The 21,849-nt window shown below is 61.0% G+C and overlaps 1 protein-coding gene across 2 annotated transcripts; it reads right to left on the reverse strand.

The window, feature by feature from the left end:
- Window positions 1–2,607: 2,607 nt before the first annotated feature.
- Window positions 2,608–21,448, reverse strand: GRK2 (G protein-coupled receptor kinase 2). Of its 2 annotated transcripts, none has more exons than XM_036995398.2 (21): window positions 21,192–21,448; window positions 11,210–11,286; window positions 9,359–9,432; window positions 9,147–9,248; window positions 8,965–9,039; window positions 8,782–8,843; window positions 8,001–8,052; window positions 7,680–7,771; window positions 7,206–7,305; window positions 7,046–7,124; window positions 6,828–6,958; window positions 6,498–6,592; window positions 6,316–6,423; window positions 6,037–6,103; window positions 5,633–5,733; window positions 5,001–5,067; window positions 4,829–4,924; window positions 4,451–4,613; window positions 4,162–4,298; window positions 3,953–4,063; window positions 2,608–3,865 (listed from the first exon to the last, which is right to left on the reverse strand). In XM_036995398.2, the coding sequence occupies exons 1-21, from the start codon at window positions 21,302–21,304 to the stop codon at window positions 3,701–3,703; spliced, it is 2,067 nt and encodes a 688-aa protein (XP_036851293.1). In that variant the 5' UTR covers window positions 21,305–21,448; the 3' UTR covers window positions 2,608–3,700. The 2 variants fall into 2 exon arrangements, with proteins under 2 accessions (XP_036851293.1, XP_036851292.1); XM_036995397.2 differs by having other exon boundaries at window positions 3,953–4,066.
- Window positions 21,449–21,849: the final 401 nt, after the last annotated feature.

Raw genomic sequence — 21,849 nt, forward strand, 5'->3', positions numbered from 1 at the left:
GGCCTCACCGCAGGCCCGCCCTCGGCCTGCAGGGGGCGCCCCTGGCCCAGCGCAGACACCTCCTTGTGGTCCGGAAGGCGAAGGAGGGGGTGCGGAGGCGGGGTGGGCTGGCCAGGGGCGGGGGCTGGCCAGGGGCGGGGCCTGGGCCCCCGGGGCTTGCGCGCGCACCTACGGGCCCCTGGCCGTCAGCCGGCGGATTACCTACAACTCCCCCGACAGCTACCCGCCCCAGCCTAGGTCTCTCTACCCTGGGCGCCGCGGGTACCAACTGTGCCCGTCAGTGAGCGTGAGGTGGGAGGTCCTGGCTCCCCTCCACATCACCTCCGAGACACCCCTAAATCCTGGCCAGCTTAGCATAAAGCACCTACCCCAAGGGTCCTGGGCCAGTGTCTGCTAGTCGCCACGCCATGGGCTGGGCCTTGCCACGCAGGAAAGCGGCTCCCCAGGGCACTAAGTCAGGGGTGGGAGTACCGGGGAGTGGGAGTGGCAGGCCTGGCTGGAGCCAGACCTTTCCTGGTGGAGGACTGTCCACCGTAAATGGCTGCCTTTGCACACTGCTGGGATCCCCTTTGAAGAGGCTGCACTTTGCTGCCAGTGTTAGGAGTGTAAGGAGTTTCGAAATCAGGGCTGGCCACACCACACACCCCGGAACACGGTGCAGGCCTCAGCGTGGCGCCCTCCGGCCTTATCACCCTAGCCTTAGCCTGGAGTCTGGTCCGGGTTTTGTTGGATGGGCAGCTGCCAGGCTGGTCAAGGCTGACCCTCTGGTCTGTGCTCCCTATTTGTAAAATGACTGGATAATTTGATCTAGAAGTTTGAGCTGGTCTCTGGGCTGGGAGGCCCTAGTCGCCATTTTCACCCTGCTCTCTCATTGTGGCCAGGGGGCTCTTGTGCTATCTGGGATCACTTTGCCACCCCACCCTGTGTTGTCATCCAATCATTGTAATGTCTTCAGGTCTGTAGCAGCTCAGAAGCCTCTGAATGTTTGGAACTCTACAACCAGGCCCTGCCGGCTGCCACAGCTGCAGCCCTGGTTAGCCAACACCTTTCTTAAAAAGGGGCTTTCCTATAGCCCAAGACCTCCTCAACCCAAATCTTAACAGGACTTTCTCAGGCCCAGCCTCTCCTGGTTTCTGCAGTCTTGAGCACAGCTCCTCACTGGCCCTTGATTCCTAATTCCATTGCTTTCTCAACCCTTCTCCATGGCCCATTTGCTCCCTCCCCCTTCCCCAAATTGGGCTTCTTGGCTGAATGCCTGTTTCCATAGTCACCCTGATGGCACCTCCAGGACTGCATTTCAGCTCTATCTGGGACATCTCTAGGTGCCCAGTGTCCCATGCTATCCCATCAGCATGTCCAAGACCAGATCTGGCCACATTCACCTCTTCCCCTCAGGCCAGCTATGTCCATGGCTGTTGTGAATCTGAGCAGAACTGCTGCCCTCTGGGGGGCTGTTGTGAATCCCACCTCTAATCCCTGGTGTTCCTCCCTCGGGCCTCTCTTTGTATCTCTTCCTCGACCACCACCACCACCACTGGTCATCTCTTGAATGGCAGTGGTCCCTCACCGGTCTCCCTGCCTCTGCTCCTTTTCCTCCCTCCACACATCCTACTTGTGAAAATTTGCAACTTGTTCTATAGGCAGCTCTCGTCACCCAGCCCTGTCCAGAACCCTCCAGGACCACCCAGAGCATATCCAAGTTCAGACCCCACATCCATTCCCATCTTCATTCTGTAGTCACTAAGTCCCCTCTGGGCTCTGGGCCAAATTTAGACTGGCATTCAGGGCCTCCCAGACCTGGGTCCCTCCCACTGTTTCCACCAGCCTGAGCTGCTCCTGACCACCTGGCCCTTCCCTGTATCAAGAACATCCTCTGCATCCCACCCCAGGGCTGAAGGTTCAGTTCAAATGTCTTTTCCTCCAACTTCTTAGCCTCTATGTGCAGAGCATCCCACTGTTAGAAGCTTGCCTTCTCTGCTTGCCATGCTCCAGCTGACCCCCTCAGCCCTGCCCAGCAAAGCCCTATGAGGGGTTGGCAGCAGTGGACATCACCCACAGAGCCTGTAGGGAAGGGTGTGCAGGAAGGAAGTGGACCAGAGCCTCATCAGTAGATGAGAGGCCTGTTGCTGGGGGATCCCATAGGCCTCAGGGACTCCTACTGCGAGCTGCACAGGGAGGCCAGAGGGGAGGCCAAAGCCAGAGAGGGCCAAGTACCCAGAGGTTGCCATGTGGCCCTGAGGGCAAAAGTACTTGTCTGACTGCCCTTAGGGGTGTCCTCAGCATGGTGCCAGGCAAGCCAAAGTGTTCAGTCAGTTCAAACATGACGCCAAGTGCCCAACTGCAGGCACCTCCTCCTGCTTCTCTGGGTGGTGGGCAGAAGACCCTCTTGCCTCTCCACAGTGAAGGACCAGGTGGCAGTGGGAGAGGGGTGGTGGAGCCCCCTGCCCCACCCCAGAGGAGGGCTTGGGCCTGGGCAGGCCGGCCCTGGATGCCTGCTGTGGCAGTAGAGGGGACCCGGTGCCACCAAGACCCTCTCCCCTCAGGCCCCAGCCCAGTGGCGGCTGAGAATGGTCATCGGGCACAAAAGAGTCCAACACAGTCCAGGAGTCAGGCACCATTTTTTATAAAAACTCATAGTCTCATTTTCCACTCTAAAATCACATTCAAAAATCGGCAAAGAAACGCCCTGGGGAGTGAGTAGATGGGCAGAAAGGGCGTGCCGACCCAGCCCCAGGGGGACAGGGCAAGACCACACACGGCAGCGTGACAGGCACGAGGGGGCATGCGGTGGGCAAGGTGGCGCCCTGTGGGTGGTGGCACTGACGGGGCATGGGGCCATGGGGCTGGCCCGCCTGGGCACACTGGCCTAGGGTGGCGAGGGCTGGCCCACCTGCCCCTCACTGTGCTGCCCAGCCAAGCCAGGCCAGGCTGGCCCCTAGTGGTCCCGGGCAGGTGAGGCCTTGCCCAGCCCAGGAGCAGGGTGACCTTGGGGCAAGGCTGGGCCAGTGTGGCAGGACCCGCAGTTGCCTTTCTGTGGTCCCTGAGCCCAGCGCCTGGTGGGGAAGGTCTGCAGTGAGGGCAGCAGCACCCACTGCCACGCTGCCCTCCTGGCCGAGCCCAAGTGCCCAGGAACACAGGAGGGCTGGCAGCCGGTGGCTCTCCTGGAGCCAGGGGGCAGGAGCCCGCCAGCCCGGGGGGCCCTGGGGGCCGGGAGACAATGGGCCCCTCCACCGACTGGCTGGAGGCAGGACAGTGTGGGGCTGCGTCCCTGTCACAGGAGGGGCCACAGCGGGTAAAGTCCTGTAGTTTCCCGGTGCTGCGGTCTCCCATGGGCTGCAGGGTGCTGGGCCACCCAGCTGTGCAGAGGGCACAGAGCGGAGCCAGAGGTGGCACAACTCTGCAGTATCATCCCTGGGTAAGGACAGGCAGGGCTGCCTGGGGCTGCCTCCCGCCCCCACAGGAAGACACTGGGAACAGGAGGCCCCAGGGTTTAGGGCTGGGGGGAGCTGGACAGTAGCCGGGTTGGCGGCAGCAGGAGCCGAGGCAAGCAGGCCCCGCTGGGGGCTGGGCCAGGCTGGGGCCACAGGGAATCACAATAATTACAAAATAAAACCTTTTCCGCTTTGCGGGAAAACAAATAATAAAAATTCGACAAAATAAATTAGAGGTTTATAAAAGGCAGGTGGAAGGGTGGGGCGGGTCAGAGGCCGTTGGCGCTGCCACGCTGGATCAGTGGCACCTTGCTCAGCTCCACCACGGGAGAGCGTGGCTTGTTCTTCATCTTGGGCACCCGCTGCACCAGCTGCTGCGCCTCGCGGTAGGCCTCGCGCAGCTCCTTCTTCCACTGCACCAGCTCGGGGTCACTCTGCGACCCGACCCAGGTCTGTCAGGAGGGGCCGGGTGCCGCCAAGGCCACCCTGTACCCACCGCCGGTCCCCAGGCCCCCACTCACGTCGCACTGCAGGACGAACTGTTTACCACCTCGGATCTTGAGAAGGAGGCACTTGCGCTCCTTGATCTGCGTCTCCTCCACTGACTGGATCTCCTCCATGGTGAGCAGGCTCTGCTGCGGGGTGGGCATGGGAGGGCAGGGGCCATGAGCTATGGGGTGGCCAGGCCAGCCATGGGCCCTCTGTTCTCCACCCCAGCCCTGCTCCTTACCGGGGCCTCGCCCTCGCCCCGCCACTCGAGCCGGTTGGGGAACAGGTAGAAGTACCGCCGTTGCCACTGGGTCAGGAAGGGGTTGCCCATCTTGGCCATGTAGCCATGCATGATGCAGTCCTTGCCCAGGGCATAGTCTGACGCGAGAGAGAGACAGGTGGACTCAGCGGGGCCTGGACCTGCCCGACCTTGAATCCTGGTGCAGCTGCTCTCTGGCCGTGATTTTGGGTGGGTTTCTGAAACCCAACCCTGTTGCTCATCTCTAAAGCGGGCAGCTGTGACCCCTCACCTTCCTCATGGCCCAGCTGCTTGTTTTTGGTTTTCTTGCGGGTCTCCAGCCGGTCCGTCTCAGCATTGATCGTGTCGAAGACCGTCTCTGCCACCTCCTGCTGCCACCGCTCCGAGATGGTGAGGGGAAAGTTTCGGTAGAGCTCCTGGTCGCTGTCCAGTAACTTCGTCATGCACACAGGGCAGGGACATCCATTAGCCACGGGCCCCCAGGCAGAGCAGCCTGGTCCAACGGCCACCCCCAGGGATGTCTGGAGAGTAAGAGCCTGAGACCCAGCAGCTGACAGCCAGCAGGCGCAGGATCTAGCAAGGGCAGGGAAGCGACATGGATACCACCTGGGCTGGGTTCAGGTGTGAGAGGCCAGGCGAGGCCCAGTACCTTGATTCCTTTTGTGTCCTCCTCATCAAAGGACCCAATGTCGAAGGCGTCGGCCGCATTCACCTCCCCTCGCGGGGGGATCAGTGGGGGAGGGTACTGCAGCAGAACAGGCCTGGCATCAGCACCGGGCAGGGGCTACAGGGCGCTGCCTGGCCCCACCCCAGGCTGTTACCTTCTGCAAGAAGACCATTTGCCAGTCCAGGGAGTGGAAGAAGGGGCTTTCCTTCACCTCCTGGGCCCTGTGGAGATGCACGTGGTCTGGGCCAGGGGGCTAAGTCCGGGCCATGGGACAGGTGGTGCAGGCTGACTCCTGGTTCAGCTACTCTCTGGTTCTCTGACCTTAGGCAAGTTCCCTAAACCTGAGTCTGTTTCCTCTTCTCTAAAATGGGGAGAATAGCAGTTCCCACATCATAGGGCTCCTGTGAGTTTTAATATTTACAAATCTTGCAACATCACGCCTGACACTTAAGTAAATGCTTAATGAACACAAAATGCTGCTGTCATCATCGCCATCTCTGTAACAGGGGCCCCTCTGGAAGCTGGGCCCCAGCCGGCTCCAGCCACTGCACCCCCAGGCAGCCCTGCACCGTGAGAACACTGGAAGGAGCTGGCAGCACCCCAATCTGTGAGCTCCCCCAAGGAGGCTGGGACCATGGCGGGCGTTCCATTCAGCGACATGACACAGCGCTCATCCTTGGGGGCGGCCCAGAAGCCCACTGTAGATGCCTGGACCCCGCAGCATGCCCGAGTGCTCAGGGCCTGGCAGGGAAGGCTGGGACAGCGGCCCTGGTCCCGGGCACTCACCCTCGGCCCAGGCAGCCCAGCCTCCGGTTGACATCCCGCTGCAGCAGCCCCTCCAACAGGGAGCGGAGGTCGGGAGAGAAGGAGTCGGGCAGCTCCACAGCCTACAGGGAGGAGGGGCAGGACATTGGCAGGGCCAAGAAAGGGGCCGGCAGGCAGGGGTGGGGGTCCAGGTCCCCAGTACCTGGAGAGCCAGGGCCCAGCACCCTGAGTCACCCCCAGCAAGCATGTTTGCTCTGTCAACAGAGGGAGCGGGGCACCTAATGGGGCAGGAGGCCAGAGTGGGGATGAGCAGCCTGAAATCATCACTGGTTGGTGACAACCAGGAGTATGTGACTGTGACACCCACAGGGGACCCAGCTCTACTGTGGCCCCTGGGGGACTCCACCCAGGCTCCCTACACTCACCATGGTCAGTGTCATGCGATCAATCTCATGCTTATCTTTGGTCTTGTGCTGCCGGAAGGGGCTATGCCTGGGTAGGAGAGGCCAAAGTTCAAGGTTAGAGGACAGGAATGGGGAAACTGAGGCAGGCAGCGGGAATGATCCTTGTCTAAAACCAGGGATGGTGCTGCCTCTAACGCCCAGGCAGTAGTGGGCTCCCCTCCTCCAGCTTCCTACCTGGACAGGGTTAGAGCTTTTCTCTGTCCTGTCTGCCCCTCCACCCGGCCTGGGGTACCCACTCACCCCCTCAGCAATTTGAAGAGCATGCAGCCCAGGGAGAACCAGTCGGCACTGCTGTCATAGGCCACACCCTTCTGCAGAACCTCGGGGGCCATGTACCCGTGGGTGCCCCTGTGGAGGCAAGGAAGCTGTGAGAGGGCTTGGCAGAGGGCCCAGGAAGGGAGAGTGGGGGGCTGGACACTCACACACTGGCGTGGGGCTTCTTCTTGGAGAAGTCACAGGCCAGGCCCAGGTCGGAGATGCGCACGTGGCCATGCTCATCCAACAGGATATTGGCGGGCTGTGGAGGAAGCCCAGAGAACAGCCTACAGGGCGGCTCAGGACAGGACCCGGCCAGGCAGGATGCCAGTTGGGTCGCTGTCTGCTCCAGAGACGTTGGGTATTTGCAGACAAGGCCCCAGCCCCACCCTTCACCACCTGAACCCAGAAAATGGCTTAGTGGGAGGGAGGAGATGAGGAGACAAGCCAGGGGGCCAGGTGTGCTGAGAGGGGGAGGATCCCCAGTGACGCCTCACCTTCAGGTCCCGATAGACGACAAAGCGGTTGTGCATGTGTTCCAGGCCCAGGATGATCTCGGCTGCATAGAAGCGCATGTCGGCCTCGGAGAAGACCCCGTGCTGGGACAGGTGGTAGTGCAGGTCCCCGCCTAAGGGAGGTAGCCCCGAGGATGCTGCTCAGCTCTCTGACCCAGCCGCCAGCCCGAGATCCACCCGGGGCTGGGCCACGCACTCACCGTTCATGAGATCAAGGATGAAGCTGAGCTTGTCCGGTGTGTGAAATGCGTATGACATGCAGACAATGAACGGGCAGTCCTAGGAGCAGACAGGAGGGGAAGGTCAGCAGAGGTTCCAGAACCCAGGGCCGCTCGTGGCCAGCCCGTCCCCCCGGCTCACCCCAGTGCTGACGAGGGAGAGCATGATGCGCTCGTTCAGGGCCAGGGTCTCCCCCTGCTTCATCTTGATGCGCTTCTTGTCCAGACACTTCATGGCATACCTGGGGGAAGGGGCTGCTGGGTCAGTCAGCCCACATACACCTTCAGGGCAGGGCAGGGGACAGTCAGGCTCTTGTGGGGAAGACCCGACACCGCGACAAGCATATGACACATCAGAGAAGCAGAGACAGACAGGGCGGGAGAAAGTGCTGGTGGGCCAGGGACTCTGGGGGCTCTCAGGAGCCATGGAGGGAACAGCAGGTGGCCCTTTGAAGAGACCTGCCCATTCAGGGCCCTGCTACCCGGCTCCCAGGCCCCCAGTGCCAGCACGGATGCCTCTCGCAGCTCTTCGTGGCCGCCCCATGGCTGCAGGGCACCCTTGGGGCCTTCCTCTCCCTCAAGCCTCCCACCCAAATCTGGCTGAGCAGGAGCTCACATCTTTCCTGTGTCAGCCTTCCGGCACCCGTAGACCTCGCCGAAGCCCCCTCGCCCGATGATGCGGTGCACACTGAAGTCGTTCATGGTCAGCTGTGGGGATGGCGACAACCAGAGTCACACAGGCTATGGGGGCCCCACCCCAGGGCAGAGGCACCCTCACCACATGCTGCCCTGAGCTGCCTCACTGGGGCCCTGGCACTGACCCCACCGCTACCACTCCGGGGGGCTGAAGGGCAGGCTGTCCTGACCTCCTCGCCCTGGCCAAGCCACGGTGCCCGGCTCCCTGGGGAGGAGCAGAGAGGGCACCCAGTCCACTCACGTGGATGTTGAGCTCCACGTTCTTCCACTGGCAAAATCGTGTGAACTTATCGCTGTAAGAGAAGAACCCAGGGCTGAGATGAGCCTCAGAAAGGGGACAGAGTGATGCTGGGTCAAGCCTGCACCACCCCCACTGCCACTCCCTGGGGCTGGGCCTCAGTGTCCTGTTCTGGACTGCCCAGGACAGCAGGGTCTGGCCACCTGTTTAGGGATTCCTGCTGGGATCAGATAAGCTTGGACAGGACGACTTCCCACTCAGCCCCAGATTCCCTGTTATCGTATCCTCGACAAGGCCTGCCTCATCCCCGCACGCACATCTCAGTGGCATGGCCCTTGGTCCTGTGGAGCCACCACTCAGTGGCTGGGCAGCCGGGACCCTGCTCTTTGTATCAAGCTGAGATCTGCCTGCAACTCCCACCCACCAGGCCAGCTCTGGCCATGAGAGCCACAGGACAGGGGACTGTGTGCCCTCTCATGCCTGCCCCTACTGCCATCCTGAGACCTCTCAGTCAGGATGGGCACAGCAAGGTGACAGTCTCTGGGAGGGAAAGATGCACAGGTGGCCCCTCGATCCCTGGAGCATCGTCTGGGATGGGCCCAGAGATGCCTGGTGCTGAGGACGATGGGGCAGGAGTGTGAAAAAGGTGACAGACATCAGAGGTCCCTGCGTGGGCACAGCTGGGCCCAGGTGCCCTGCTTGGGCCCTAAAGCAGCCTGGCTTCCCTCTCATGTCCACACACCGTCTTCCTCCCCTGCCCCTCCCACACACGCCCTGCTCTCACCTCTCGATGAATTTCTGGAACACATCCCCTCGGAGGTTCTGACAAATCTCTTCAATGTACGGCTAAGGAAAGAAGCTGGAGGTTGGTGACTGAGCCAGAGTGGGAGCCAACTGAGCTCCCTGACCTGCTGCCAGGGTGACCCTGGCTGGGATGGAGGCAGTGGGGAATGAGCCCAGCACACACCTGGAAGAGATCTGGAGGCACCTGCTTCTTCACCAGGTGGCCCTGGACATGCTCAATGGCACTTTTTGAGAAGGGCTGGGGAAGAGAGGGGACTGTGAATTCTCCACAGGGTCTGCCATCCCTTCCCGATACCCAGGTCACTGTGGGCCTGGGGCCCGAGGGCCAGCTGGCTGGACACTCACATGCGAGCAGGCCAGCAGCTCCTTCATGATGTAGGTGTCAAAGACGTCCCGGCTGCGCGCCAGGCGCTCCCCCTCTGTCTCCAGTTTCTCGTATTTCTTGATCTAGTGGACAAGAGCCCCACGGGTGACACAGCAGCGCCAGCACTAGGCATCTCGCGGATTCAACAAGAGCATCCTCAGCCCTCCCCCCTCGGGGCCCAGCAGGCCCTCACCTCCTCATAGAACTCCACCAGGGGCTTGGCCTCCTCCAGGTGCTTCAGGCAGAAGTCCCGGAAGAGCAGGTACCCTGAAAGAGGCACGTTGGGGGCTGAGCCCCCGCCCCGAGGCCTGCCCAAATGGTGGGCAGTGTGGGCAGACTGGCTGAGGGGGCGGCAGAGATGGTCTCTCCCCTAGGTGGGGGCTGGGCAAGGCAGCACCAAGGCTGCTGTCACCTAAAGATCCCCGGGTTTGGGGTAGGGGTGCCTGCATCTCTCTCCTCTTATATCTGCTTCCTCAGGTGGTGGCTGGAATGTGACAGGTGCCCTTATGAGGCAGAGGTGGAGGGCTGGCTCTGGTGCCCAGGTCCCCTCACTGAGGCTGGGGCTTGTGCCCCCTCCCCTGCCGGCACAGTGAGACCTGTGGGGCCGGCCTGAGCTGCAGCAGTGGGAGGTGGGCAACCTCCGAGGGGGGCCCTACTCCTCTCCCTGGACCTCACAGCCCCTCCACCATCGGGCTAATTCTCATAGCAGCCCTAAGAAATAGGCAGACAGTGTGGGGCAGGGGGCGTGGGGAAAGGGTCCAGCTGGGGAAACCGAGGCTCAAGGAGGCCTGGCAGTTAGCAGTTTATGGGGAGCATCCTCTATCCAGGGGAGGCAGGTCCTGGGAAGCAGCCTGGCAGAGGAGCCTCGGTGCAGAGGGCCTTGAAGGGCAGAGGCAGCTGGGGAAGGGGTGGGGTGGGGTGGGCGGCAGGAAGGGCTCACAGCAGCCCCAGGCCTCACCCCACAGCAGGGAGTGAGGGCCCAAGGCTGGAGGGCAGAGCAGAAGCAGGGATGGTCCCAGCTCGGTCCACCCCGACATGAGTGACCTGGCTCGCACTCGACGGCTTCCCATGACTCTCTGGGGACACTGCTGGGCACCTCTGCCGGAGCTCGTGGCCATCACTTCTGGCCTTTCAATACTGTGCCTTTGAGTAACTTGTGACCAGGGCTCCCCGCAAGGGGCTTGTGCTGACCCCACTTTACCCAGTCCTCCAACAGCCCTGGGCAACAGGCCTCCTGAGTCTCGGTTCCCAGGTGTGGCCACCAGCAGGCTCAGAGAGGTGAAGCAATATGCCCCAGCTCACACAGCATGGTCGGAGACCCAAACTGTGTGCTTCCTAATACACCGACTCCCTAAGCCTGCCCTCCAACGCTTATGCTGCCAGGCCAGGCTGGGTCAGTCCCACTTCAGAGCTGAGACCTGTTCTCCAGAAGCCCAAATCGGAGCCCTGAGTGGCTGGAGCTTGCCTCCCCGACATCTACCCCAACCCTGTGGGCCAGGTCCATGCTGTGGCCCCACGACACGTCTAAGACAAAAGGCACCGGTGGAGGAAGATCCAGGGGACGGCCGAAGCAGGTCGCTCACAGAGGGCCCATGGGGGCGGGGTGGGCGGCCACAGCGCGGCAGGCGCCACAGGAAGGGCTCCGCCCCTTCCTGTCAGTTCTACCAACGGTCCAGAGCCGCTGTGCCTGCGCCAAGGGGAAGCTGCAACTCTCACAAACAAAAACCCAAAGGAGGAACTCCCCCGGCAGCCCTGGAAGACTGTGGGGCCCCCACCCCCTTCACGGGGCTCCCTGGCCCAAGAGCCAGGGGCTGGGAGGGACCAAGGGTCACAGCCCTGCTGCCCCGGTGGGTGGGGGAAGCGGCCCCGCTGGCCGCCCTTCCTCAAGCACCGGGGAGGCCAAACCTCCTGGGAGAAGGAAACAGCAAGCTAGGGCGGGGGTAGGAGGTAGTTTTAGGGTCCTCCTGTCCCCACACTCCAGGCCCGGGCAGCTGGACAAGTGGTGGGAAGTCCTTGGGGCCAGCAGAGCCCCCACTGTACTTACCCAGCTTCTGGGAGAAGATCTTTTCAAAGGTCACCTCGCCCCGGTCTTCCAAGTACTTCTGCATGACGCTGCGGATGCTGAACGACAGAGGGGCAGGGGTGACCCAGAGCCCCGTGGCTCCCTTCAGATCTGATGGCCCTTGCTTGGAAGGCCACCGACTCTCCTCCCAGAATCAAGTCGGGGGCACTGCTGGGGAGGGGGGTGTGCCACTGCAACCCCCAGGCAAAGCGGCCACCCCTGTTGGGCCTGACCACTAGTCACAGCAGAGGGGCCTGGAGAAGCCTGTGCCGACTGAGGCTCTCCCCCAAAAGCTCGGGGAGCTAGCAGGAGACTGCGCAGAATGCTGGTCCAGGTGCTGTCTCATCCTGGCTTTGGGAACTTGACCAAACCTCAAAAGCCAGGCTCACCCATCAGCAGGTGATGGCTAAGCAACATGTGGCCTGTCCTCACTGGGGAATACTGCCTGGCCATAAGGCGCAAGGAAGCAGTGGAAGGTGTTGTAATACGGAGGAGCCTCAGCACTCTGCTAGGTGAAAAGGGATAGTCACGAAGGCCACATATGATTCCATTTGCATCACACGTCCAGGACAGGCAGATCTCCAGAGACGGCAGGTGGGTCGGCACTCATGGGGGCGGGGTTTCTTTCTCGGAGATGGAGTCTGGAATCAGGGAGTGGCTGAGGGCCGCACATTGTGGTGAATGTGTGAAAATCCACTGGACTGTATGTACACTTCAAAATGATGAATTTTATGTTCCATGAATTATATCTCAGTTTTTAAAAATAGTTAAAAAAAGAAAAACCCAAGCCTTAGGTCCAGTGTCCCTACTACATGAAATAAAAACATGACCCCCACCCCTGGGTTGCTTGGGAGGTCAGCAGGGGAGGGGCTGGCCACTGTGACCCGTTTATCTTCCCCCAACACCCAGAGCTGTCTGGGAAAGTGACACCAGGCTGCACAATATGCCTTAGATGCACCTTGCTGTCCCTCCTTCCTGCTCCCGGGCCACCTGCAGTCTAGCCTGCCAACCTGCCTTCATGACAGCCAGTTGTGGTCACACTGGCCCTCACTAGCCCAGGCTCCTGAGGATGCTCTTGGGTGCCCATACTGAGGGCTCGGCTGGGCAGTCACATTGGAGCTCATGCAATGCTCACAAGGCCCTCGGGACATGTGGGGCCTCCAGCAGGCCACTGACGAAGGGACTGCAGCTGGGAAGACCTGAATTGGAAAGTCTGTGCCCTTGCCTCGCTACAGCCATGTGCCCCTCTTGGAGCCCAACACAGGGCCGTGGTCACTGGGCCTGCTGTGCATCACCTACCAGAGAGCTATGCACCCCTGCCCTCCCAGCAGGCCCTCCCAGGGCACAGGTTCTGTGTCTGGTCCTATGACATCAGACAGTGATAGGCCTGAGCGGGACCATCAGTGCAAGAAGACTGGTGAAGGGAGGGGTGTTCCGGGCTGCCAGGAGAGGCTGTGTAGAGAACGTGGAATTCCACTGGGTTCAAGTGCAAACAGGATGTTGACAGGTAGCAAAACCCGAGGCAGATGGGTGGATGTGGGGGGGGGAGGCCCGGCCAAGGATGAGCAAGAGGCCACAGGGCAGGGAGTGGATTAGCAGAGGACAAGGGAAGCTGGGTCCAGGGCACTGAGTGAGCAGACAGGCTGCTGGAGGCACCTGCGGGAGGAAGCCCAGGTAGATGATGACACTGGGCCAGGAAGGAGGGAAGAAACAGAGTGGGGCAGGAGCAGGCTGGAACCAGCGGGCAGACAGATGAAGGGCTGACAAGGCCAACTGGCAGGCAGACCACACCTGCAGGGGCTTGAGGCTTGAGGAGGTGGGCTCCAGGCAGGTCCAGCACAGCCCGAGGGCCCACCAGCCTTGTGGCCTGGGCTCAAAGGCAGGGCACTGCTGCCCTTTTCTGCTCAACACTTTCCTTCTGAGACTGTCTGGGTGGAAACTCAGGCCCCTGTGCATGTCTGAGCCACGTAGGGTAACACATGGCCACACAGAGTCGTCCCAGGCACAGTAGTGAAGACCTGACCCCCTCTCCTGTTTCCCCACCCTTGGAGGCGTCCTCTGAAAGCTGTCTCCTACAGGCAGAAGGGCACTGATGACCAGGACATCCCTCCTGTGTCCCCATCTTGTGACTCCAGCCAGAGGCCAATGGCCCAGTACTGCCACTTCAGCCAGTTCCCTCTGAGAAAGTGAGGCCACCCTTACAACTAGAGGGGGCTCAACGGCCAGGATATGGCCCCCACCCATGCCAGGACACTCTCCCCTCCTGGGGGCCATACATCCACCAGCCACCGTCAAGGACACGTCTCCCCAGCCCCCTGGGACTCACAGGGACTCAGGAGGCAAGGCCAGATGCCACATGCGCTTCACATACAGCAGGGGCTCGCAAGACCTGCCCGGGAGCCTGCGAACTAGAGACTGTATTCCCATAGTCTCCGGGAGGAAGAGCGCAGGGCCTCCCGTTCATTCGGACAGCAGGCCAGGCCGCGGTGAGCAGGGAGGGCCAGAGCAGGGCGGTGAAGGCTCAGCAGGGGCCTCGCAGCCAGGGGAGCCCAGGCCCCCTGCAAGGGCCAGGTGCCCGGACCAGGCAGGCTGGGCCCTCACCTCCCCTCGGCTCTACACATCTGCACCCAATCCCTGGGTTTCGAGATATTTTGGTCTATGGAAGGGAATGAGAAAAAGCAATAAAGAGGGAAAAATATCACAAAATGTCAACTCTCCACGGAGGTGGATGGTCATGGTGGTCAAGTGTGGTCAGGCAGGATGTCCAGACAGGTAGATACAGGCAATAGGCTAACCAACTCCATTCCCTCAGTGGTGACACCCCCAGGCGGCTGGGACTGGCCCCTGCCAACAGGCACTGGGAAGCCCTACTGAGCCCCAAAAACTTGTGCTGGGAACTCTCAAGGCCAGCACCAGCTTAGCATCGGGGATGCCATGGCAATGCCCGCCTAGGTCCCAGAGAGCAGCACAGCTACCTCCCCCCACAGGACTCGCCAACGCCCCAGAACAGCCAGGAACTGAGCTTGCAAAAACCCGCAGGGGAAACACGCTCTCTAAGAGGCCCTGCCTCCGAGGACAGAACCATCTCTTCTCGGAGCTGCACCTGTACAGAGCCTTCTCCCTCCTGGGCTCTGCTGCTGGCTCAGCCCAGGGGAAAGCAGGAAGGGGGCCCCAGCTTGGAGCCACTGGTGGCCAGACCCTGCCCCTCGGCAGCCTGCACAGATGGCCGCAGCATCCTTCAGCCGACAGCACTTCACTTTCTTCCTTAAAAAGAAAAAAATGTTTTCTAAATAAAATAAACAACCCGCCCCTCCCAACCAAACAAGAAGTCAGACTAGAGCGGAGCCTTTAGGTGGAAGGCCCCCAAAACAGCTGCGTCAGGGTCTCCTGTCCATTCCCGTGAGGCTGGCGGCTGAGGGAGCTGGGAGGTGAGAAAAGCGTGTCCTGGGAGACACTCCTGACAGGATGGCAAATACAGGCTGTCATGGAGGGCGGTGGCAGCTCCCCAGCTGGGTCACCTTTGTGTCCAGCACCTGCTCCCTGATCCTGGTGGAGTCTGGAGTGGTGAAACGCCCACAGCAGCATTCCTGCCCTGGCCCATCAACAACTCTGACACCCAGGAACACAAGGCTCCTGGATGGGCTTGTCAAGAGAGCCACAGGCCTCCATCTTCCCTGCCGGAAGGACCCTCTGGGCTGAGCCTCAGGCAGTCTTTGCTTTTGGTCAAGGGGATGCCCAGGCCTGGGCTCCAAATGGCTACTCCTGCCTCCCCCCCTGGAGGCCAGGCCAAGTCACAAACTTTAAATTTCCAGTTTCCCCATTTGTAAAATGAGGATGTCAACAAAATGCTAAATTGCTACCATGGAGCTGGCTGTTTAAAAAGCCCGAGAGGACACAGCAGAAGGAGAATTCTCCTGAGGGGCCAGCCTTGCCATCAGGGCTGTCAGCTCACGTCCCCTCCAGGAGGACCCCACAGCCTCCATCTCCTTCTAGAACACGCATTAAATACTCGGTCTTGTTTGGGTCTCTGTCCTACACCTGACATGCCCTGGAGGGTGAGGCCTATGGCCAGGCAGCCTCCTGACTGGCAAGCCCTAACCAGGGCCGGCCTAGGCACACTCCTTGAGCCAGGTGCGAGATGCATAGAGACCAGCCTCGCGTACTCTGATGCTCAGCACGGGGGTCCCGGGGAAGCCTGGAAGGGCCCTGGGCAGGAGGCTGGGCTCACTGAGCGCACTGCTGACAGCACTGTTCACTCTCGTTCAGGGGCTCTCACACTGGGGGAGGGCGCACTTCCTCCCTGCCTGCCCAGAGCGTGGGCTGGGGTGAGGCAGGACAGCCGGCAGGCAGGGAGGGGTTGAAGGCTGAGAGGGAGAACTTCCGGTACCTTCTGGCACCACGTGGTTCAGAGGAAAAGCAAAGTCCCCCGCTCTGTGGCGCAGCGGCTGGGTGGGCTGCTGTGGGCCCTCACAGGTGACTCCCAGGCAGGGTCACAAGACTGCAGCTTGTGTGGACAGGCAGGGACCACAGGGGTCTGAAGCAAACATGCTTGTTTTGGTGATGAGGAAATCTAGGCTAGAAGAAGCTGAGCAGATGGCCCAGGGTGCCTCACCCAGTTAGTCAGTGGCAAGAAAATGTCCAGCCTCTCTGAGAAAGGGCCTCCCTCAAGGCAGAAGAGTTGAAGGAAGGGTCTCAGAAGGCCCCAGCCTTGTACCCTGGCTGCCCTGGCCCAAGACCCCTGGCCAGTGGCTTTGGGCAACATCCCTCCTGGGAGCCCGTATCAGGCTGGGGACAGTTTTTGCTGGCATCTGGCAGGCCAGGGGCCATGGTTCCTGCGTTCCTGGGTGAGCAGAATGCTAGAGCCGTGAAACCCCAGGGCTGTGCAAGCTGGCACAGAGACTGCAGGCCTGGCGGGTCTGGTACAGCCACACCTGGAACTGCCGTGCTCTGGGAGACAATGGTTAACAAGCCAGTGGAGCAGAGGCTGTGGCCTCAGCGGGGCACTTCTCTGTGGCATTTCCAGGAAACCTGGCACCAAGGTGGCAGTGGTAGGAGGAAGTCCCCTGGGGCTTCTTATTAATGTTTCTCAATGACTCTCCCTGGGGCTGACAACATCCTCAGAGCTTGAGGAAGGGGCCACGTACCAACAGGAAAGACCAACCCAAATGGACAACTCCGGAGCAAGCCCTGGGCCAAGGAGCAGGAAAGGGTCCTGCGTGGCGCCACACACGCAAACCCACCTCACACACCTACAGCAGCCAGGTTCCCAGTGGCGCCCTGCAGGACGCATGGGAGGAGGTGCTCTGGTGGCATTGTCACCGTCACAGCTTCTACACGAACATGACTTGAGCACCACACCCTGCAATTTACTGCCTCCACGTTAGAAAGCACCAAGGAGGCACTTCCAGGGCTCCTGGCCCCGAGGTTCCTGGGAGGGGCCTGTCCCCGCCCTAAACCTAGGGTGGCCTCCAGAGGCAGAAGTCCCCCATCAGAGGCAGAGCTGCTGCCGCCTTCACACCAGACTCCCACTTCTGAACCCCGGCTCTCCTGCCGGCAGAGACGTTACCCTTCAAGAAAGCAGCAATGCAAAGAAGGGATGTTACTGTTCTAGAAAAAAACTGCATCCAAACACCCACTGTTAGTATCTCTTGTTTGAAACAGATGAGCGTAACTTGAGCGTTAACTCTGCCTTACGTGACCCGGGGAGGCCTCTGGCCCCTCCTGGCCCCAGAAGGAAGGGGCAGGTGGGCTGGGGCTGGGGTGCGTGCCCCTCAGAGGCTCGCGTGCTCATTCATGGCTTCTGCTGTTTGTACCGAGGCAGGAGCGCGATATCCGGAAGCCAGCCGCGCACGCAGCTGGCCCGCCGGCCCGTCAGCCGGTGCAGCCCCTCCGCAGAGCCGACCTGCGGCGGCGGGCGGCGGGCGGCGGGCGCGGGCGGGAGGGAGGCGGCGCAGCGGCACAGCGCCTGCACCTGACGTCACTGGGAGTTTACTACTAGGAATTGATCGTGCATTAATAGGACACATTACTCCTGGGCTGGCAGCGCCCAGATTCCCCTGCACGGATTCCAACCTGTAATGCTCACGCTCCCTTCAAATCCATTTACTGAGGGAACAGCGGGCAGGCAGGCAACTTAATGGCAAAAATGTGAAACCCCATGCTCTGCAAAGGAGAACAGATGGGAAAAGACATCCCAGAGACCCATTCCTGGGGAGAGTGGGGGTTTCAAAGGCCTAGAGGGAACGATTGCCGAAAAGATCATCTTGTTTTCAGGGGCAGGGAGGACATGGCTACTGGAGTGGAAAGTTCTGAGTAAGAGATAAAGGCTGCCGACAGCAGGGTTTCTGCTAGTGATGGAGAAGTGAAGGGAGGTAGAAGGGAGAAAACCTTCCCCTGCACCCCTGCCCCCGACAAATCAAGGGCAGGAAGTCCTTGGGGCAAAGAGTTAACAGGAACGAAGCAGCAGCAGAGGAAGCGCGGCGGGTCTGGGAGACGGGGAAGCCAGAGAAGGGCAGGAAGAAGGAAATCCACCGCGGGGGAGGGACCAGGAAAGAGCCAAGAAAATGGGAGGCTGCGCCCGGCTCTGACAATCTGCTGTCGAGGCTGCCACTGTCACCAGGGAGTGCAGGTTCACCTCCTGGGGCTGCCCAAGCCCAGCTCCTCAGTCAGGAGCCCAGAGACTAATTACACGAGGCCTCTGTGGTCACATTAAGCAAATGACACTAATTTGAGGATTGCCGCCGCCACGGGGAAAGGCAGCTGGCTGTTCCTTCACCGAGAGGGACAGGCCACAGTCCTGAGCCGGGGCGCACTGAGGGGTTATTGTGAAGGGCAGCACCCTCATTTTATCGAGGTGAAACCTGAGGCAGGCTCAGCCAGGGAAAGTGACATGCCAGGTCCCACATGAGCAGGTATTGCAGTGGGATTAGAAGCTGCATCTCCTGTCTTCTAGCCACGCACCGCTGCCTCCTTCCAGGAGAGGGCAGAGAAATGGGTCTGCTTCCTCAGATTCCATAAGGTGACAGAAGGGGAGGCCCCTGTGCCAACTCAAAGTGGCACTGTGCCCCAGCTCCTGTGCCCCAGCTCTGAGATGCCAGCCCCAGTTCCCAGCCAAGCCACAGTCTGGGCACCAGCTGCAGGGAGGCTGCCCAGATGGACCATACCAAGGTGGGAACGATGCCAAATGGCACCTGTCATGGACAAACTACCGCCTTTCTCCCTGACCCTGACCTTGTGTGTGAGGGCAAGGCATGACCCCAGGCGTAAAGCTGCCTCTCTCCACACCCGCTTCACCCACCAGGGCAACCCCAGTCTGGCCCAGCAGACAGGGAGGGGGCTGGGCCTTGTGACAGTGCTGGGGCTGCCCTGCTTCCAGGCCACCTCCCCAGACCAGGAGTGCCAACCGGCACGTACGAGGTGGAGGGGCGTGTGGAGGACATGAAGCAGAGCGGGGAAGGGAGTCCAGAGACCCAGGTTCAAGTTCTAGCTCATCTCTGTGCCTAAGTCTTTACCCTTCTCTGAGCCTCAGTTGCTTTAACTGTTAAATGGGAGAATACTACCTGCTGTGTCTGCTTCCCACAGTTGTGAAAAGGACAAAATAGAGTAAAAACCACTTTGCAAACTGGGAAGTGAGAGGCAAACGTAAGGCACAGTCACAGTGACTTTTCCAGGGGGTGAGGCATCCAACCCCCTGGGTGTGCAAGGCATAAGCATACAGGGTGGCATGTCCTCCAATGCAGGATCCCCGGACTCCTCAGACCACCCTAGGCCTGCTGCACAGAGCAGCTCAGGCCCTCCCCAGCCCTTAGCTCACTGATGGCCACTGCAGAGCCTCTAGTCCGGCTCACAAATGGGGGTGAATCTGCCCAACACTGTGCTGCCAGATGGTGACCCTGCACAAGACCCCAGGACACCTGGCTCTCCGTGTCCTTCTACTGCCCTAAAACTCACAGCCTACCTGGTTTCAGATATCACACACTCTTGGTATTTCTTGAGCAACTACTCTTGAAGCTGGCCTTGCCAACTTCACAGGTTGGTTTTTGGATCAACTGAGGTGGCAGATGTCAAAATAAATTATAAATTATTGTAATTTCCAATTTCCATCGTCCTATCACCACCATGACTACCATGGAGAGTAAAGGGGACAGGAAAAGAGGAACATCTCGTTTCTCAGCGTTCTAACACCTGCACAGCCAACCCAAGGCGGGGCCCCATCAGGAGCAATGCATTCTGGGGAAGGATTACCCAAACACAGAGAGTTCCAGAAAAAAGCCCCGCCTGATACTTTGCAGAACTCGAACCTGCAGGAGGGTCTTGAGGCTAAGGTCACCAAGGAAAGCCACTATGAGCCCCAGAGGTTGTCTCCCCCATTTCCTCCCTTGTGGCTTTGTCATTTCTGAACTCGTTTTTGTTCTAACTGTTGCCGCTGCCTGGACAGCCCCCAGCTGACAGTCAGTCTGGTTCCTGTTTTGAGAAATCTGATTGCAATGTCTTAGAGAAAAAAGGGCCCTAACGGCTTTTTCAAAAGGCAGAGCAATTTTCCTCTCCCAGGCCTGGTATTCAGTCAGTCTGAAACCCAGTGAGCAGGGCATGCATGCAAGGGGGGTAGCTGAGCCATCGGTATAGTAACCCCGTGCAGCTTTGGGCTCTGCTTCAGACTCAGGTTGCCCAAGTGTCAAAGCCCTTATTTCACACCATCCACATTTCACAGATGAGAAAACCGAGGCCCTGGAAGGGAAGGGACTTGCCCGAAGTCACGTGATAAAGACCATTGAGAGCTAGGACAGGGCCAGGCTCCTGGGCCGGCCAGGCACCAGCATGCCAACACTCAGGCAGGTATAGAGGAGTTGCTGCGACTGGCCTTGACACATGTCATGAAGAATTGTGGTGGGCGCGTGGCTCTCGGAGATGCAGAATGGCCAGTCCCCAGCTCAAGCCAGAGTGGTGGGCACAGTGTGGAACTAGAGGCCAGAAGTCCTGATGTGCTAACTAGGCATCACCCTGGATTACCTGTGACACTGGTCAGGCCACTCACCTCTGGGCCTTCACCTTTCCCACCTATTCCATGGGGACAAAACCATACCTGTTCCACCTGCCCATGGGCTACTATGTAGCTGAAACACTGGAAAATACAGTTGAAGCCATAAAAGGCCAGACAAGCCTCAGCTATGGTCAGGATCCTGTACACTTCTGTGACTGCATCCTGAACAGTTTAAACTTTGCTACCAGGTGTAGTGACATCAGTTGTCTCACAGAGAGGTGGCAATCATGGTCCAGCTGCAGGTTTGCTGGGCTGTCCCCTGGCAAATAGCACCCACAGGCAGCATAGGCAGGGCCCACCAGAGGGGGAATTCAAGGGCAGAGGGACAGCGGGTGTCCCCCCACGAGGATGGGACACACACCACGTACCCTGCCCCCACCACCACCCTGGCCCTCAAAGCACTCTTAAACCCCAAGCCAGTGAGCCCCCAGAGGGTGGGAAGGCCTGGGAAGACTTGTCTCCCCAAACCTCACACAAGTGACAACCACGGGGAGCTAAGGGTTGGAGTGGAGGAACCCCGCGTCTGAGTGCTGGGCGCAGGGGCAGCAAAGGCATGGGCGACACAGGCAGGCCAGGTAGATGGTGGGAGGCAGCGGAGGGGACCCAACGGGCACCAAGAGCTGCGGGGAGCAGGGTGGAGGGCGCCCGGGAACCCTGTGGGAGAAGGCAGGGGCGAGGGGCTGCGGGGTGAGTGCACACGGAGGGACGGGGCGGCAGAGCGGGGCAGGGGGGGCGCCGAGCGAGGCGGGGAGCCCGTCGGGCTGGGGAGCCCTGGCGTGGGGGCGCCCCGGGTTCGGGCGCACAAGTCCTGGCGCCTCGAGCTCCGGCGGGGGGCTGCTGGCCCCGGAGCGGCGGCCGGGGCGCAGGGGTGCGGGGCCGGGGCCGGGCGCCGGCGGGGCTCGGGCCGGGCCGGCGGCCGCTCACCTGGGCTCGGGCAGCAGGATCTTCTTGCTGGCGCGCGCGGCCGGCGTGGCCTTGCTCTTCTCCATGGCCATCAGGTAGCTCACGTCGGCCAGCACCGCCTCCAGGTCCGCCATCTTGGCGGCGGCGGCGGCGGCCTCTCCCGCCGCTCGGCTCCGCTCCGCTCGGCTCGGCGCCTCGGCCCGGCCGCTCCGTCGGCCTCGGGCGCCGCTGCCCGCTCGCCCCCTCGGCGCCCGCGGCTCGCTCGCCGCGGCTCACAGGCGCCGCCGCCCCATGGCGCCGGCTCGGGCCCGGCCCCGGCTCGCTCCGCTCCCGCCGGGACTGCAGTCGGGCCGCCGCCGCCGCCGCCGCCGCTGCCCGCACCCCGGAGCCGCAGCCGCCTCCGGCCCCGCCTGCCGCGCACAGCGCCAGCGAGCCCGCGAGCGGCCGGGCGGGCGGGCGGCGGCGGCGGCGCCCCCTGGAGGCCGCGCGGCCGGGAGCGAACCTGACCCCCGCGGCCCCCCAGACTCCCCTTCAGACCGGGGGCGACCTGGAACTCCACCCTCCGGCCCCGACCCGGGGCCCGGGCCCCGACCTGACCCCGGACCTGGAACATGACGGGGACGCGAGACCGAAGACCCTAGACCCGAACCGTGAGCACAGCTCGGATCACAAGTGGGAT

The sequence above is a fragment of the Manis javanica genome, chromosome 11 (genome assembly GCF_040802235.1).
Source record: "Manis javanica isolate MJ-LG chromosome 11, MJ_LKY, whole genome shotgun sequence".
NCBI lineage: Eukaryota > Metazoa > Chordata > Mammalia > Pholidota > Manidae > Manis > Manis javanica.